The sequence below is a fragment of the Rattus norvegicus genome, chromosome 8 (assembly GCF_021556685.1).
Source record: "Rattus norvegicus strain SHRSP/BbbUtx chromosome 8, alternate assembly SHRSP_T2T, whole genome shotgun sequence".
In the NCBI taxonomy this organism is placed as follows: Eukaryota; Metazoa; Chordata; class Mammalia; order Rodentia; family Muridae; genus Rattus; species Rattus norvegicus.
Genome location: NC_141541.1, coordinates 63,929,153 through 63,947,905, shown reverse-complemented (window position 1 = coordinate 63,947,905; position 18,753 = coordinate 63,929,153). Strand labels below are relative to the sequence as shown.

General features: G+C 37.4%; 1 protein-coding gene across 9 annotated transcripts in view; it reads left to right on the top strand.

Annotated features, from left to right (window-relative positions):
* Scaper (S-phase cyclin A-associated protein in the ER) overlaps positions 1 to 18,753 on the top strand; it is a 387,677-nt gene that overhangs the window by 120,941 nt on the left and 247,983 nt on the right. For all 9 annotated transcript variants that reach the window (XR_015626332.1, NM_001427719.1, XM_087560185.1 and 6 more), the window contains 3 exon segments: positions 3,511 to 3,651; positions 10,730 to 10,885; positions 11,971 to 12,113. Coding sequence is in view for 8 of the 9 variants with exons in the window: in NM_001427719.1 (NP_001414648.1) it covers positions 3,511 to 3,651; positions 10,730 to 10,885; positions 11,971 to 12,113 (440 nt within the window). In the remaining variant the exon portion in view is untranslated.

Below are 18,753 nucleotides of genomic sequence, written 5' to 3'. Positions count from 1 at the left end.
TCTCTCTCTCTCTCTCTCTCTCTCTCTCTCTCTCTCTCAATAGGCATTTATTGCTTCCAGCTCTTCATCTAGGGGCAGCGCTTTCTGAGCTTTCTCACATCCATGGTGTCATGTCAGCTGATAATGTTGTGCTAGTATTGTTAGTGACTGTTGTTGGGATTTAATGAGGACAGCTTCCCTCTCATAAGTACAGGATCCTTCCTCTCAGCAGAAGTCCTTCTATTCATCAAGTTGAGGGAGAGGGAGCAGGAGAGGGACAGAGAGAGCTATAGTGTGACAGATAGACAGACAGACAGACAGACAGACAGACAGACAGACAGAGAATGTAATAATAAGAGGCCATGAATTTAAGAGGGAATGCAGTGAACATGGGAGAAGTTGGAGAAGGAGGATGGAGGGGTAAAAATGATACAAATAGTTCTTGTGTATGAAATTATCAGAATTAAACTTCTTGAATAAAAAAGACTGGACAACTAATGCTAATGGATGATATGGGGAACGGAGGATGTGCATGCACTTTTGGGGAGAATGTAAGATGTAGTCACTGTGGAAATTAGTGTGGTGGTTCCTCAAAACAAATAGAGACAGATCTGCTATGTGGACACTGTTTTCTATATATTTCTGATTCTCTCTCTAAAATAACAAATGTTTGGTGGTCCTCATGGTGCATAACTTTGGATGTTCAGTACATGATCACTTGGTTTTCATGGCAAACTAAAAACAGACTACCTAGTGGTTCCTGCTCTGTTTTGAGATGAGGCTTTCAGTCAACTGGGCTTTGGGAGAATTTCCATCAAGCTCACTGCTGCTGTTCCTAGTTCCAAATTCACATTTTGCTATCATCTAGAAAGCCCAGTTCCTTGCTAGATGTCCGTTTTACAGTCTGGGTGTTTCCACATTGATCTGGTGGTTTCCCTACAAAGTAATTAGGTATAAAAGAGAGAGAACACATGACAGTTAGTAATATGGAAGCAATGCTCTCTCTTTATATCATCGTTTTTTGGTGTGTTGTTTGGTTCACAACACTAACACATTTGGGGAGAGCATTATACTACACAATTAGTAACAATTGACCTTGATTATTGGGAACTGTCTGAGTGGCTGATTGCTTTACACATATAACAAAAAATGCCTTTTAGTACTTGGACAATTAATTTGTACAGGTTAAGTGTATTATTTACATTCCTGAACAATAATGAATGCAATAAAAAGGATGGTTATAAAAATGAGAGAGGTAGCTTTCGATCTTTCAGAATAAATTTGCTAGCAGTTAAATTCATTAGTGGTAGAAGATAATGTGACCTTTCTTTTGTCTTAAGAGTTTGTCATTTAGAATAGATTGCATATGAAAAGCAGTCTATTAATGCTATGGAATTTTTCAAAGTGAATGTTACTTTATTTTTAATTTAAATGTGCTCTAGCATAGCCATGTCCTATTTTTAAATATGAACAAAAATTATGCAATATTTTGCATTAATAATGATTTCTGTGTATTCATGTGAACAATTCAGAGATTGCTGAAATTTTTGTAACGGTGGAAATTCTCTGGTATAATTTATGCTTCCTAATGTATTTTCTAATTTTGGTAGTAATTCCATTTTCCAATTTTATATGAGTACACTGTAGCTGCCTTCAGACACAGCAGAAGAGGGCATCAGATCTCATTACAGATGGTTGTGAGCCCCCATGTGGTTGCTGGGATTTGAACTCAGGACCTCAGGAAGAATAGTCGGTGCTCTTAACCACTGAGCCATTTCTCCAGCCCCATTTTCCAATTTTATAATAGGTTCTTACTTTAGCATTTTTCTATGTAAATAGTTTTATCTGACCATAGTAACTATGTGGAACAAACTGCAGGTGTTTACCATTTTACAGATGTGAAAACTGAGTCTGTGAGAATGCAAGTGGGTTTTAGTGTCACATAAGGAACTTGTTTAGATCTCAGACTTTTAAGGAGTGGTTCCTACTATACTAATATTTCTGCATACTTATTTATGTTACTCAACATATAATTATGGATTTTAGGTAATATCCAACTGACACGTTCCTTGCCTTTTCTGTTTCTGTACATCTGCCTTCATATGGATCTGATATCCTGGGACCACTGAGTACATTTTTACTTTTATTGTTTGAAATGTTAAGAATTTAAAGAATTTTTCTTGACTATAGATTGTTTTATAGAAATACTAGACTTGGGGTTGGGGATTTGGCTCAGAGGTAGAGCGCTTGCCTAGCAACCGCAAGGCCCTGGGTTCGGTCCCCAGCTCCGAAAAAGAGAGAAAAAAAAAATAAGAAATACTAGACTTAGTAAAGAAATCCACCTCGTATTAATTTACATTGCTCATTGCTGTGACAGATGCTGACAAAAGATTGGAAGCATTTTTTATGGTTCACAGTTTTAGGGTACACTCCATCATGATTCAGAAGTCACAGTAACAGGACTTGAGGCTGCAATTCAGAATGAATTTGTAGTCAGGAAGCAGAGAAATGTTAACATTTAGCTTGCCTTTTCCTCTTTTTGGTCTGAGACGCCAGCCTATGAATTGCTATAGCTCACTGTTGTGTTATCTGCCGGAGTTAACCTAGCCTTCTCCACAGAGGTTTGGCTCTTAGGTGCTTGTAGATCTAATTAGGCTAATAGTTAATATTAAATATCATACACAGTGTCCATTCTGTCTCATAGCTCAGTGTGATAATATCTGTAATTACAGATATATCTAATGCGCTGTCCTAGAGGTTTATTTGTTTAATTAAATCTTAAGAATAACCCAGTCAGTTACATTCCCCGCACCCCTTTTCCAGAAGTGTAATTTTATTAGAACAGCATAGATATTCTGTTCATGACTGTATACATGCACTCTGACTACTGATCTTACCTAGTCTATCTCCCTCCTGCCTATATCTACTCCAGTCCCAATAGTTTCTTTTTCCACAATCACAGCATTTCGTTTTATGATCCATTAGGTTTCTCCAGGGCCATCCTTGTGACCTTTGATGTGGAACTATCCACTGGGGCTTGGTGGGCTCTCTAAATAGGTACATAACTGAAGACATGACCCCCCCTTTCAGGCAACAGTGAATAGCAAGATCTCCCCCACCCATGACTGACTGTTGGTAAGCCTAGTGCAAGCCTAGCGTAGGCAACTGGAGCTGGTATGAGTTCATAATTGTCGTGGCATGTTGTGCCCAGAAGACAGCATTTGCAGCCCTGCTCCCTGTCATCCAGCGCTTAACATCTCCTCCTTTGCCTATATTCCTGAGCCTTAGAAGAGGTGATGTAAATATATTGATTAGGGCCAAACATTATTCTTTTTATATGTATAAGAAAATTGAGATATCAGCTAAACTGTTGCCAAGCATATTTAAGTGGCCAGAGAATTGTGGAAGCTGTAATTCTGGTTGTGTAGTTGATTTTTAATCATATTTATGAATTTTTCTAATTACCCCTTAGTCTTCTGTTGAATTACTGTATATTTTGATGTTAATGATGTGATAATTTGTCATATATAGGAAAAAGATGTCCGAAAGTGGAAGGAAGAATTACTAGATCAACGACGTAGAATGATGGAAGAGAAATTACTCCATGCTGAATTTAAACGAGAGGTACAGCTCCAAGCTATTGTGAAGAAAGCTCAAGAGGAAGAAGCTAAGGTATAGTGGATTAAGTATTTAATCATGTCACCAAGTGTATTTTACAGAGTGTGATGTTGTAACAGGTTTATCCAAGTATTTTATTCTGGAGTAACAGAAGATTTTACTGGTTTATTTAAAGTTTCCTGGGTACAATCTCATACTTTATGATAAGCAGGTCTGTTGAGATCTGCTTGGCAGAGTAGACTGCACAGCTGTAAAATACTAAGTTTGATGGGTTTGGTCATGTGTATATCTCCAGCTGTCAGTGTAGTGAACATTCACAAATCATCTCTGCAACTCATCTTTTTCTTCAACTCTGGAAATGTGCATGTTTCTGATCTGCTTTCCCTCACTGTAGATGTTTGCATTTTCTAGAATATGAATGAATCATATAGAATATACCTATCCTTCTGGCTTCTTTCACTAATCATTATTTGAATAATTTCATGTTGTTATATGTACTAATTGTGTCTTCCTTCATCTAGTTACCTATCAGTGGACATCCATTTTCTCCTGGTTTTTGTCTATTCCAATGGTAACTGCTGTGAGAATTCATTTATAAAGCTTTCAGTGGTGTTTACTTTTGGTTTTTGTTGTTTATTTTTTGTAAATACCTAGTGGTGATTAGGATTATGTCTAAGTTTTTTTCTTACATTATTTATTTTGTGTGCATGTGTGTATGCATGTGTTTATACATGTGCATATGCATGCTGAAGGATATGTGTAGAGGTCAGAGGTTAAAGAACCATTGCAGGACTTCATTCTTTTTCTAACAGATGACCGTTGTGGTTCAAAGTCAGATCATCAGTCTTGGCAGCAAGTGTCTTTACCCAGGCAATGATCTTGCTGGCCTCATGTCTAACTTTTTAACAATGAGCATATATTAGATACATAGGACAATGTTTCAATTGCTTCACACTTTCATACTTTAGGTAGTATACATTAATCAAATCCACTCCTCCTTTACCTTTCTTAATCCCTCACCTGACTATCTCTTTCTTTTGTAAAAGTCTTCAGTAACATGTCCATGTATTTCAATTATGTTTTGTTCTAGGATCCTTATATGACAGAGATAATGGGGTACTTGTTTGATTATTTATTTATTTATTCACTTTATATCCCAATCGGGTCCTCCTCTCTCCCTCATCTCTTCCTAGTCTCACCTTTATAAAGTCTTTCATTATCCCTGTCCCCTTGTCCCCAAAGAACAGGAAGTTCCACTTGGGTACCACTGAGACATCCAGCTGCAGTAGGATTAAGAGCATCTTTTCCCACTGAGGCCCAACCAGGCACTCCTCTAGGGAAAGGTCCCATCCCCTGCCATTGGTACTTGTTTTTCTAAGGCTTGTTTTGTTTTGTTTTGTTTGAAAAGAGTGTTTTTACTTATTCCATTGGCTTAAGAAAAGCATAAGAGGATAAAATTTTAAATTACTGACAGAATTTGTCTTTTATAGTTAATGATTTGTCATTTTCGGGAAGAACTTGTGATATCAAATACTTAATTTCATTTATTTACACACATTAGTGGAAGTCACTGATACTGACCTATGACCTCACGTTTCGTGACTTGTTTGCTATGTGCAACTTTCTTACAATTTTAAAGCAAAGTGAATGACTCAGGCTGGTCCTAAATTTGTTTTGTAACCAAGGATAACCTGAGTTATTGATTTTACTTGATATAAGATGTAAGAAATTCTTTCAAAAAATTCCATTACTTAATTTGCTTTGTGAGCTAAAATGGAATACATTATGGAAAAAAAATCTGTGGACTTCTGAGATGAATGTGTCTTCTATAACTGTTGGACAGAATATTTTTTATGTGTGCTAAGTTCATTTGATTTATGATTATATTTTACTCTGAAGTTTACTTTTTAATGTTTCTCTGTAAATTATCAATCTGTTGATTTGAGTGACATATAAAAGTTAATTTTGTTGTATGTAGACCTATTTGTCTCTTTATGCTCAGTAATGTTGGTCTTCTGAAAATAGGTTTACCATATTTTTATTGCATATACATTTTGTTATGGTTTTGTAAAGATTTCTTTTATTAGTTTATGGCGACTTTATATTTTCTGACCAATTTGACTTCAAGTCTCCTTTGTCAGATATGAGTATTTCAGCCTACTTACCTGTTATCTTCAAAAATTGTTTTCACCATTTCATTTTCAATATTGATATATTTTTGCTGGTAAGGTATATTTTTTTTACCATGAATCTGTATCATTTTTTATTGAGACAGAGTTTATGGATCACCTTCCAGTCTTGAATTCATTATGTAGCTTGAGGATGACTTTAAACTTGTATCCTCCTGTTTCTATGTTCTAGGCTTACAGGCATTCACCACTGCATCCAGGGTTATGTTGTCAATAGCACTATAGTCTTTGTGGTATTATGTTAACTATCAGAAATAAAGCTATATTACTTTACCAGGACATAAGAAGCTATGAGAAGTTACAATCACATTTTAAGTACCTAGCTCCTATTATTCTAGAGTATGAACCTTGTAATTTTTTCAAGAATTAGTTCTCATATATTAAAAACATTTGATGTGGGGAGGGGGGATGATATAGGGGGTTTATGGACGGGAAACCGGGGAAGGGGATAACATTTGAAATGTAAATAAAAAAAATCAGTAAAAAAATTCGGTGATAATGAGCAAACTGTATATACAACTTAAAATTCTATGCAATATTGACATTTATGGAAATGTTACAGTTTTAGGTTTTAATTAATTGTGTTAATCAAAAAGTTACCAGAATGTAACTAGTGTGGCCGGGCAGTGATCTTTTCATGAGTCCATCTCACTTTGCTTGTTCTTTGCTTTAAGTGGCACAGCAGTTAAAATCGCTCTAGTTGGCTTCACCATGGTGTGTCTGAAGTGTGAATATTCAGTGTTATATTCTCCACTGAGTTCTAGACTAAACTGCCTCATGGATTAGTGGTTATGAAACTTATCCGTTCTTCATCCCTCTTTCTCCTTCCCCTAAATGATGGGGCTACCCAGAACTCCCATTTTGGCTGATGATTATTAACAGAGTATTATAAACAATCACTGCTTTTTAGAAACAAATTTATATTTATAAGACATACAACTATATATAAGAGAAAATAAAGCTAGTGTTTGCCACTGCTCTGGGAGCTCACTCCTCTGTAATCTCCCCTCTCACAGCCAGCCGTGTGTTTTCTTTCCCGTGTCAGCTGTACTCTAGTTACATTTGTGCACTTCCTAATATCTGCTCTTGGAAGTCATATTTTTTGACCTAGTTTGTTCTTAAAGTTTCTGAAAAGTGTGATTATTGATAGCATGTAGGTTAAGAGCCATCACGAATTTTCCCTTTTCTCTCTATTTTAAAACAGTTATTTATTATTAAGTGTGATGTGTGTATGTACAATGATGCTTCTGTGTTTACATGGGTTTCAGCTGATTTTACAGGTCACCAGGCTTGCATGGTGAATACTTTATCCACTGAGCCCTCTTGCTTGACTTTGCCTTTAAGTGTTTTTTTTTTAAGTTTTAAACTTTATTTTTTTTATTATCATTCCATTCGTTTACATCTCAAATGATGTCCCACTTCATATTACCTCTCCACCATCCTTCCATCCCACATTTGCCCTCCCTCCTACCCTTTGCCTATATGAGGGTGCTCCCTGCCCCCAGTCTCCTGCCCCACTGCTCCAGTATCCCCCTATGCTGGGGCATCAAACCTCCCAGGGACCAAGGGCCTCCTCTCCTGTTACTGTCAGGCCGGCTATCCTCAAGACCACCTGCCTTTAAGTTTTAATGTAAATGCATTAGTCTGGCTTTCTTTAGTATCATGTTATATTCAGAATAATGATTGTATTATCATTTACTAATTATTTCCATTATTTTAAAGAATTTCATCAGCATAGCAAATAATCTCATCCAAAAAAGCATCTGCTGTTTAGGGTAGAAACATTCTTACATACATTGCTTCAGAATTATTAAACAGCAGAAGTGGACACCTTTATACAGATGCATTACACTATACACAGCACTTCTGAGTAAGAAATATCAAAATTTTACTTCTACTTGAGGATTAAGAAATGAAATGAAAGTAACCGTAAGAAAGTTCCTGGATGTAGAATAAATGAAAGAGTTTATTTTATAGAGATTTAAGGTTGTAAAAATTAAGGTACATACTGAGAGTTCTGAGTTATAGCTGTTCAATTTTGGGTTAGTCATCTTTCTATTATTGTAACAAAATTTCTAAAATAACTACAGTTTGCTTAGAACATTAGGTCCCATTCTTTTTTTTTTTTAGCTGGGGACCGAACCCAGGGCTTTGTGCTTCCTAGGTAAGCGCTCTACCACTGAGCTAAATCCCCAGCCCCTTTAGGTCCCATTCTTTCCCCTGCCATGACTACCCTTAACATGTGAGACCTAAGACAGAATGAATATGCTCTTCTTGCATATGCTTGTCTGTAATATACTTTGGTAGTCTGAAAGACAGTTATATGATGAACCTACTTTGAAGTCCATCTGAAGCAGGAGATGGTTTAGTGGATAAAAAGACAACTGTGGAAGTCAATTCTCTTCTTCCACTTTGTGGGTCCAGGAAGTTTAAACTCAGGCAGTCAGGCTTGGCAGCTTGCTAAGACATTCTACTGGTTCTGAAATGTATGGACTAGTTTGAGCTAGCTAAGCTTTGTTTGCCCAATCTAGATTTTTGGAGTCCCTGCTTCTGTGTAAAGTTGAACACCATTATATAGGTACAATGTATTGTAACTCTGTTAGTTTCAATATGTATAAAAGGGAAAAAACCACTTCTATACTTTTAAGTTTTGTTGTCTAAAGCTTACAGAAGACCGGATTCCAGTTAAAATGGCAGGTTGTATCTGGCTCCTTTGAACCAATGGAGAATCAGATTTAGAAGTAGACACTCTCAGAGAGAGAGAGAACAGGCCACTGGTAATCCACGAGCAAGTGAAAGGACACTGGAGAAGAGGAGGGACCAATGCTGAACAGCCATGCTTTTCCTGCTCTCGCTCAGTGGCCAGTGGTGGTGGTAGTTTAGGCTGATCTGTAAGATACTCCTCCCTTAAAGAAACTGAAGTAGATATCCAAACCAACAGATGAACAGATTGCCACAAAGAAACACTAGAAACATGAGAAAGCAAAGGAACATGACTCTTCAAAAGATCATAACTCCTTAATTGTTAAGTAAAAGAGGCTCATATTGAAAGCATTTTAAAAACTTATTGGTAAAAATGATCAGTGACCTGGAAGAGCGTACAAACATGAAGATGAAGTTAATCTAGGACATTAGGAGGAAAGTGAACAATGCAAAAAACAGGCCAGAAATATGGATGGAAAAGTCAGCAATAGGTAATAAAAATTTAGAACAAACTAGAGGTTTTAAAGAAACACAGATAGAAATGTTAGAAATGAAACTTAAGCCAAATCTTGTTTAGGAAAACAAGAATAACCCAAAAAAGCAGTAGATGCCAGAAAATTAAAAAGATTAGAGTTGAAATTAATGAAGTGGAAACAAAAAGCAATATAGTTGTTTTTAGAGAAAACAAAACCAATAGACCTCTACCAAAGCTAACCAGAAGAGAGGATAACCAAGTCAGTAACATTAGGGCTACAGTGATCTGTCTCAGTGACGTCAAGAGGCTCATTAGGGAAGCCTTTGGAAGTATTCCCCAAACTAGAAAGTACAGCATAGATGGTTAAATATAAGTGAGATTGGTTGGATATAGGTACCCCCAGATGGTATTGTTGAAAATGTAAATTGGTGAAGCCAAAAAAACTAAAAATACAACTATCATATAATCTAACCATGCCATAACCAAAGTACTCTTAGCATACCACATATCAGAAAGATACATGCACATTTATTTTGATTATTGCTACATATAATTTGAAATGGAAGCAGCTCATTTGTTTGTTGATAAATGAACAGATAAGTAAAATTTGGTACATATTCACAATATAATTTTATTCAATCATAAAGATGCAATTATGACATTTGCCATAAGTGGATAGAACTGGAAGACGTTAATCAAAATAAGGCTGACCTAGAAAGTTAAAGTTTCATAAGTAGTCCTTGTTTAAAGTTCTACATATGAGTAACTTATGAGACTGGAAAGAGAGAATGAGAGAGAGGAAAGACTGTTAAGGGAAGGAGAGAGGGTAATGGGTATGCATGTCATGAGAGTTGAACGGAGAGTACCTGAGTGACAGAACAGGAAGGAGGGGATCAATTAGGATCCTTGTAGTTATGGGTAAGTGTGAAGATCATTACTCATGGACATCTGGAAATGCATAATTTTGTATGCCAGATTTAAAAAAGTAATAATTTCAGTAGAAAATTATGAACATACCTAGTTACCTGTACTCATTTTTATTGTTACAAATTTGAATGAAGTTTTGTAAAATAGTCACTAAAGTACTAAATTGTTGTTTTAAAAAATATTTTCAATGGCAGCCTCTTAAATTAGTTCTTATTAAACCCTATGAATTTGTCATATACTTTGGCTTATTTTGAGGCACTAATGGTAGGAAAACCTTATTAGTTTCCCCTGGGCCTTACTGATGATTTAAATATTCTTGTGTAAAATCATTGTTAAATTTCATATATTTATAAAATTAAATTGAAGAGTTAGAGATGTGGCTCAGTAGTTAACAGTATGTGCTGCTTTGCAGTGGACCTGAATTTTGTTCCCAGCACTCATGTCACGAGGTTCATGGGCACCTGTAACTGCAGCTCCCAAGTGCTTTGTAGGCACCTGCAGCCATGACTGTGTACATGTCTGTGGGTATATGCGCATGAACACACACACACACACACACACACACACACACACACACACACACACTTTTTACTCTCTTTAATAATTATTTTGAGGGAGCTGGAGAGAAAGCTCTGCAGTTGAGGCCACTGACTGCTCTTCCAGAGGACTTGGGTTCAAATTCCAGCAGCCAGATGATAGCTCACAAGTGTCTGTAACGCCAAGATCTAACACTGTCACACAGAATACATGTAGCCAAAACACCAATACACATAAAATGAAAGTAAATGTTTTAAAAAGAATAAATTTGATTCTGACTCTGTGTTTGTTCTTATTGAAGGTAAACGAGATTGCCTTCATAAATACCCTTGAAGCTCAGAATAAACGTCATGATGTTTTATCAAAACTGAAGGAATATGAGCAGAGGCTTAATGAATTGCAGGAAGAGCGTCAGAGAAGACAAGAAGAAAAGCAAGCTCGTGATGAGGCTGTGCAGGTAGGGTTCTACTCAGCATTTACTAAGCACCTTTCATACCTCAGCTTTGAGTCAGGCTGAAGATCCTGAGAGGAGCAAAACTTTGTGTATCTGTCTCTCTCTCTGGTTCTCACAGAGAAAGTGAAATATATGAAACATATATGTGCATATATATATACACACATACATATATGTACATACATGTACATATATACATATATACACACACATACATGTGCACACACAGTGAAATTCATGTGTGCACGCAAGCGTATGTGTGTATTGGAGTGGCTTGTGTAACAATTGCTCTTGCCTTAAAGAACCACCAAGGATTTGGGAGTTGTTCAGTTCGTGAGACTGAATGTCTGAGTAGTTGCAGTCTGGTACTAGTGTCTCAGGGAGTTCCTAGAGAGCTGTCTGTTTCCAGCCTGTGTTGGAATACTGAGGATTTAAATAGGTTCTAGCACCAGGCAAGGAATGGCTTAGGAATATGACATGAACTTGGCCAGTTAGAGTGAGGGCAAGTGAGAAAAAAGCAAAAGCTTCCCTCTTTGTGTCTTTTTGTGTAGGCAGCCATCAGAAGAAGTGGCACAGAGTAAGGTGAGTCTTCCCCTCAAATCAGCCAAGAAAAATCCCTCATAGGTATGCCAGTGGCTTGGTTGGATCTTAGTTAATTTCAGATTAAGTCCAGTTTAAATGGAATTTTTATCTAACTATATTTTCAAGTTATTCCTTTTTAGTGTGTAGGAATATAGTTGGCATATTTTTATGGATCATGACTCTTCAACCTTGATTAAACTTGTTTTCTAATCATGTCATGAGGTATGCATAGAAGAGTGTGTGTGTGTGTGTGTGTGTGTGTGTGTGTGTGTGTGTGTGTGTGTGTGTGTGTTTATTTCTTAGGATTTAATACATATAAAATCATGTTATAATTTTGGGTAACAATGGTAAATGACACATGAAAACCATTTTGCTTAAATTCTTAGAAACTATGTACTTAAGAGACAATTGAGGAATAAGTAAATATGTTTGTTATCAAAGTTATATCACCTTTGATCATTTTAATTGTGCTCATAATTCTGATAACTTTAATTTTTTAACATCAGGAACGTAAGAGAGCCTTGGAGGCAGAACGGCAGGCCCGTGTAGAGGAGTTATTGACGAAGAGGAAAGAGCAAGAAGCCCGGATTGAGCAACAGAGGCAAGAGAAGGAGAAAGCCCGTGAAGACGCGGCCCGGGAGAGAGCTAGGTGCCCAGTTTGCTATCTTGGTTTTAGTCTTGATGAACAGTTTACCATTGAGCAAATAGTTATAGCACATCTTAATACCAGTGATGTGTTACATATGTTTTAGAAATACCACAAGTCTAGAAATGTACCAAATTTCCAGGATATTTGACATTACATTTAAAATGGAGAACTTCTGAAACTTTGTATTGGCTGAGAACATTATTTGAAGTCTGTTTTGCATGAAAAATGTAATTTAATTCTAATAAGATTCAATAAAGAGGAATTGTCTTTTAAGACATTTGCATAAGTAAAGGGTCATTAGTTAAAGAACTTTTGATTCCTAGGTTATTTATATCTCTTTGACTTATAGTTATTTTATAAGTGCATAATAAGCTTTCTATATCACATTGATTTCTGCTACTGGTTTCTAATGAAGTCTTGTCACTTGAAGCATATACTTTGTATATTTTTATTGCCTTAGCATTTGTCGAGACCATGTTTATAGCCTTAGATATGCACTGCACTACATACTGTTGTCTGTGCTCCTAGGGCTGTTAGTGGGTAGAGTATTCTGTGCTCGTCAGCTCAGTAGGCGATAGAGCCCTCCAGTCTTCTGTGTCTGCTGCGTCTGTTCAGTCTGTCCAGTTCCCAAGTGTAGAAACTGAGTGGTACCATTATGTATTTTGATTCTGAAGGGCATACATTCTGTTTTCACTATATCTTACTGAGATAAATAAGCTATTCTAACTTTTATTGTGAAATGCTTTTCTCTGGCTCTAAAAATATTTCTTGTATAAAGGTCATTTTTTTTCTGTTACAACCACAGTTGTCTTCTGTCTTTTTTCTCTCATCCTGTTGCAGTTTTCTCAAACATGTCTTTTGTTTTCTGAAATCTGCTTATTTATTTCCACTTTCTGATTTATATGTTTATTACACTTCTCTTAATGTAACTTTTTAAATGTGATAGGGTTTATTTGTGCCAGTTTTAGATCTGTCATCCCTGTGTCTCAAATCTTTGTCCCATTTACTGTTTCAATCTTTGCTAAACTAAAACTTTTTTTATACTTTACCTCTTTTTTAAAATTATTGTTTTATTTACAATCCCCCACCCCCTGCTCCCGGTCCCCCTCCCACAGTTCCTCATCCTATTTCTCCTCCCTCACCCCCAGTCTCCGAGAGGATGTTTCCTACCCATCAGGCCTCACCCCTAGTGAGGATTAGGAGCATCAGGGATTAGGATTAGGATTAGGATTAGGATTAGGATTAGGAGCATCTTCTACTGAGGCCAGACCAGGCAGACCTCTGCTATACATGTGTTGGGGCCTCAGACCAGCCCCGTATGTTGCCTGGTTGATTGCTCAGTGTATGGGAGCTCCTAGGGGTACGGGTTACTTGAGACTGCTGGTCTTCTAATGGGATTGCCCTTCCCTTCAGCTTCTTTAATCCTTCCCCTAAACCATAGGGGTCCCCAACTTCTGTCCAGTGATGTGTGTAAGTTTCTGCATCTGTCTTAGTCAGCTGCTGGTTGGGCCTCTCAGAGGGCAGCCATGCTAGACTCCTGTCTGTAAGCACATCATAACTTCAGTAATAGTGTCAGGCCCTGGTGCAGCTACCCCACCACACCCCCTACGAAATGAATCCCAAGTTGAGCTGGTCACTGAACCTCTGCTTTTCCTTCAGTCTCTTCACATTTTTCCCTACAGTTCTTTTATACAGGAACAATTCTGGATCAGAAATTTTGGTTGCGGGTTGGTAACCCTATCCTTCTACCTGAGGCCCTGACTGTCTACTGGAGGTGGACTCTTTGAGTTCCCTCTCTCCACTGTTGGGCATTTCACCTAAGGTTATCCCCAGTGAGTCCTGGGAGTTTCTTATCTCCCAGGTTTCTGGTTCTTTCTAGAGCCTCCCAACTCCTGTCTCGAGCCTGTATACTTTAAAGTAAAACTTTTTGATAGATTAATTTGTAAGTCTTTTTCAAATTTGCTTTCTGTTACTGTGATAAAACACTGAAAAGCAGCAGCCTGGGGAAGAAAGGCTTTATTTGGCTGGCTTGTAGGTTATAACCCATCACCAGTGAAAGCCAAGGTGAGAACTGAAGCAGGAGCTGTAGGGGAATGCTGCTTACTGGCTTGCTTCTGGCTTACAGCCACCTTTCTTAGATAGCTCTGTCCTAACTGCCCAGGGTTGACATGGCCTGTGGTGGCATGAGCCTTTTCACCTCAGTCAGCAGTGCTACTGAGAAGTCAAGAAAATGCCACTCAGGGGTTGGGGATTTAGCTCAGTGGTAGAGCGCTTACCTAGCAAGCACAAGGCCCTGGGTTCGGTCCCCAGCTCCGAAAAAAAGAAAAGAAAAAAAAAAAAAAAAAAAAAAAAAAAAAAGAAAATGCCACTCAGAAGTGACTGTAGACCTGTCTGATAGAGGCAATCCCTTTATCACAGTTCTTTATTGAGTCTTAAAGAGCATTATTTTATTATTTTCTTACTGGTTGCTACCTGGATTATAGATTTCATTTTGACATAATACAGTATGCATTAATTTATGGCTAAATTAGTTCTGGCAAATGCAGCAACTTTGTCCTTCCTTTCAAATTCTTATTGTTAGACATCTTGATATGATATGATAATTAGAACATGTGTGTTACAGTTATTTCTTACATATTTTTGTATTCCTTTGTGGTCCTTTATGCTTTTATTTATTTATTATTTCTGATATGTCTCATTTCTTTTTATCCAGGTGTCCTTTTGTTTTTAGTTGGTGGGACTTCTAGTAACATGATTTCATGTTCATGAATACTTACTCATCTGAGAATATTTTAATCTTTCATTTCAAATAATAGTTTTTCTTTCAAAATATTGACTTGCCCTTTTCTTCTGTTTCCATTGAGAATTCTACCTTTAGGCTTGTTTTCGTCCCTGTGTAGTAAATTATTTATTTTTCTTCATGTTCACAAAATTTTCATTAGCTTTGTCTTTTATCAGTTTGAAAATGCTTTTTCTGGGATCTCTTTGTTTCTCTTGTTCTGTACAATAATGTGTTTTTAAAGTTAAATTTAGGAATCAATTAACCATTTTTTGCCACTATTCAAATATTTGTAGTTTCCTTTAAGTTCTTTGAGGTATGATGGTTTCATACTTTGTGTGGGTTTTATGATTTCACAGTTTTAGGGAGTAATATTCAGGATTTTAAAATTACTTATTTTATGAGTGTGGCTCTTTGGCATGGGTGTGTTTCTATGTGAGCCTAGTGCTCACAGAGGCCAGGAGACAGCCTTAGATCCCATGCAATTGAAGTTAAAGACATCTGTTAGGATCACATAGGTACTGGAAATTGAACCTGGGTCTTTTGGAAGGACAGCCAGTGCTCTTAACTGCTTAGCCATCTGTCCAGCCCAATATTTGGGATTTTTATAGAATGTTTCTCAGGACTTGACTTTTTTCTTATGGTTAGATTGAGGTTATGATGTTTTGTGAGAAAATAGAATATTCTTAACATATCAAAAGTTTATGATGTCATCTTGATTTATCCCTGATTTATTTTTCACATGGATTTAAATGCATATGTGCACATGTGCAAATGGAGTCAGAGGTCAACACCAGAAGACTTCCTCAATTGTGTTCTTTCACCTTATTTTTTTTTTTTTTGAAGGAAAACAGTAATGTTCGGTCAGTAGATCTGGAGGTCACTGGTATTAGACCAGCTGGCTAACAATACCGAGGGATCCTAGTGCTGGGTAGACAGAGACTTACTTTTCGTGTGTGTGCTCCTCATGCTTGTATGCCAGTCACTTTGCCACTCAAATCATTTCACAGTCCTGATGTTACCATTGATCATCTAAGTAACGCAGTATTTTTTTCCCTATATAATTTAAAAGACCTCTGTCCTATTTCTCAGATTCTTTTAATATTACTATGACTTCATTTATTTTATATGTCTAACGTTACGATCTCTACTGGTTTGAATGAGAATGGCCTTCAGAGGCTCATATGTTTGGATGCTTGGTTCCTGATTGTGGAACTGTTTGGGAAGGATTAGGAGGTGTCGCTTGGTGGGAGAAGGTGTGCCACTGGGGTGGACTTTGAAGTTTAAAAAGTCTACATCATTTTCATTTAGCTTTCATAGTCTCCTGGTGGTCTTAACATAAGCTGTCAGCTACTGCCTTGCACCATGGGTATCTGCCCGCTGCCATGTTCCCTCTGACATGATGGTCATGAGTTCTAACCCTCTAGCATCAAGAACCCCAAATAAATGCTTTCATTTATAAGTTGGCCTTTATTATGGTGTTTTGTCATAGCAATATAAAAGAAAGACACAATTCCATATGTTTTATTTATTATTGTTCTTTAGGACAATTGGGAGGTCTTGTTAGCTCTTGTCTTTAGCTTTCTTACCATTGTTTGTAAAGTAGTTTCTTGATTTCTGTCACTACTAGATAATTCTAGGCCTGTTTTTCCTGATTTAGTCCTATACCTTTAAAGAACTCTGATGCTTTTGAAAAAGGTTTTGTTTTTACTATTTTCGTTCTCTTAGTTTAACTCCTTTTTAGTTGCTTATTGAAATGGTGTGCTTATTGAAATATAGTCATAAAATTTTCTTTATATTACTAGACCTTTAAAGCATAACTTTTATTTTTTAAAAAGATTTTATTTTTATTTTATGTGTAATCATCCTTTTTCACCATGTATGTCTATGTACCCTGTGCACGCAGTGGCCATGAGGGTAAAGTTGGCTTAGAATTCCCAAGTACTGGAATTATGGATGTTTGTAAGCCACTGTGTAGGTGCTGGGAATTGAACCTGAGTCCTCTGTAAGTACTCTTAGTGGTTGAACCATCTCTCGAACCCCTAAATATAATTTTTACAGTTCCTATAGCCCTCTGTAGCCTTTTATTCTAAACTCAATGCAGGGCTTCATCCCCAGACAGTTTTAGTCCACAGCCTTATTTTTATGAACATTGTGTGATATAATGAGCATGACATTACTGTCTCTTTTTATTTTTTTTCTTTTCTTTTTTTCGGAGCTAGGGACCGAACCTAGGGCCTTGCGCTTGCTAGTCAAGCTCTCTACCACTGAGCTAAGTCCCTAACCCCATTCTGTGTCTATATCCTTACCATAACATACACATGGAGGTCAGAGGACAACTTGTGGAAGTTGATTCTCTCATGTGGATATTTGAAGTCAAGTTGTTGGTTTGGTAGTAAACATCCTTTCTCACTGAGAGCCTCTCTCCTACTACATAAATGTAGTTTTTACCAAAATAAACTTGTGTGACTTATTAAATTAAATGGTATATTTTTTAAAGAAGAATAGCATATTTCTCTACTTCAATTTCTATTTCAATGATAGAGGCAGTTTTCACTTTGTCCTAAGTACTAGGCACTCAATCATTTCCAACATTCAAAGAGAACTAGCATGTTTAACATATTTTGACTCTATTGGTAACTCTGTCAGATCCGTTTTCTTCTCGGAAACAGCTTGTGTCTTTTTTGGAGGTTGCTTCTGGGTCATGTGTTCACTTAACGTTTCAGTTCTGTGACCCAACTGGTGCAGGCCCTGTGCATGCTGCTTCAGTCTCTGAGTTCGTAAGTGCATCTGTCATGTTGATTTAGAGGGTCTTGGTTTTTGGTATCTTCCATGCCCTCTGGCTTTCTGCTTTTTTTTTTTTTCTGGAGTTTCCTGATCCACGAAGAGGGAGGTTTAATGGACATACCCCCTATACTACAGAGTGTTCTAAGGTGTCTCACGCTCTGCATAATTTCTGACTGGGTTTCCCTGTTTGTTCCCATCCGTTGCAGGAGAAGGGTTCTCTGATAATGGCTGAGCAGGGCACTTAAGTAGCTGGGTAGCAGAATCTCATTAGGAGTCTTTGTTTTTAGGAAAAGTAGTATTTGGTTTTTATCCTAGGTCCCTTGGCTAGCTAGTCTTGGGTTCTTAGTCACCCAAGCTGTGTTGGGTGTGTGTTCTATCTTGCGGAGTGGGCATTGAATCAAATCAGGTATCGCTTGGTTACTCACACAAACTGTGTTCCAGCACTGCACTGTACATCTTGCAGGTGGGATGCCTGCATATCAGAGGGATGTGACTAGGTTACTTCTGTTTTCTCCCTTGGTAGGGTAGAGTATTTCCTTTACCAAAGATGGCAGCATGTAGGGGTGAAGGCTCTGTGTAGGCACCAACTTGAGTTCTCCATATTCGGTGAGTTGTGTAGCCATATAGGGCCTTGCAGTTTGCCTACACTTTTGGCAACAGCATGGGATGTCTATGGGTTCCCATGCGAACTCTTTAGCCAACAATTAGTTGTAACCCAGTCTCAGTACTGGAAATTTTTATTTGGTGACAAGAAATGGCTTGTCAGTTGTGGCTCTCTGTTTCCCATTATTTGGCAGTTTCATTTAGATCACCATCATAAATGTATGTATTTTATGAAGCTTCTACTGTTTTAGGATTCCATACTACCCCCAACAAATGACCCCTAACTTTAGCTGTCTCTCCCTGTATTTCTTCCCCTATTTTCTCCTCCTGCTCCAGTCCCTCTCCCTAACCCATTTATGACTGTCCTGCACAGCCCACAGCCACTGTATACCTAAACTCTGGTCTATGATTGTAGCTTAGGTATGAATGAATTAACAGATAATAACCACATGTAAGCAAATACATACCATA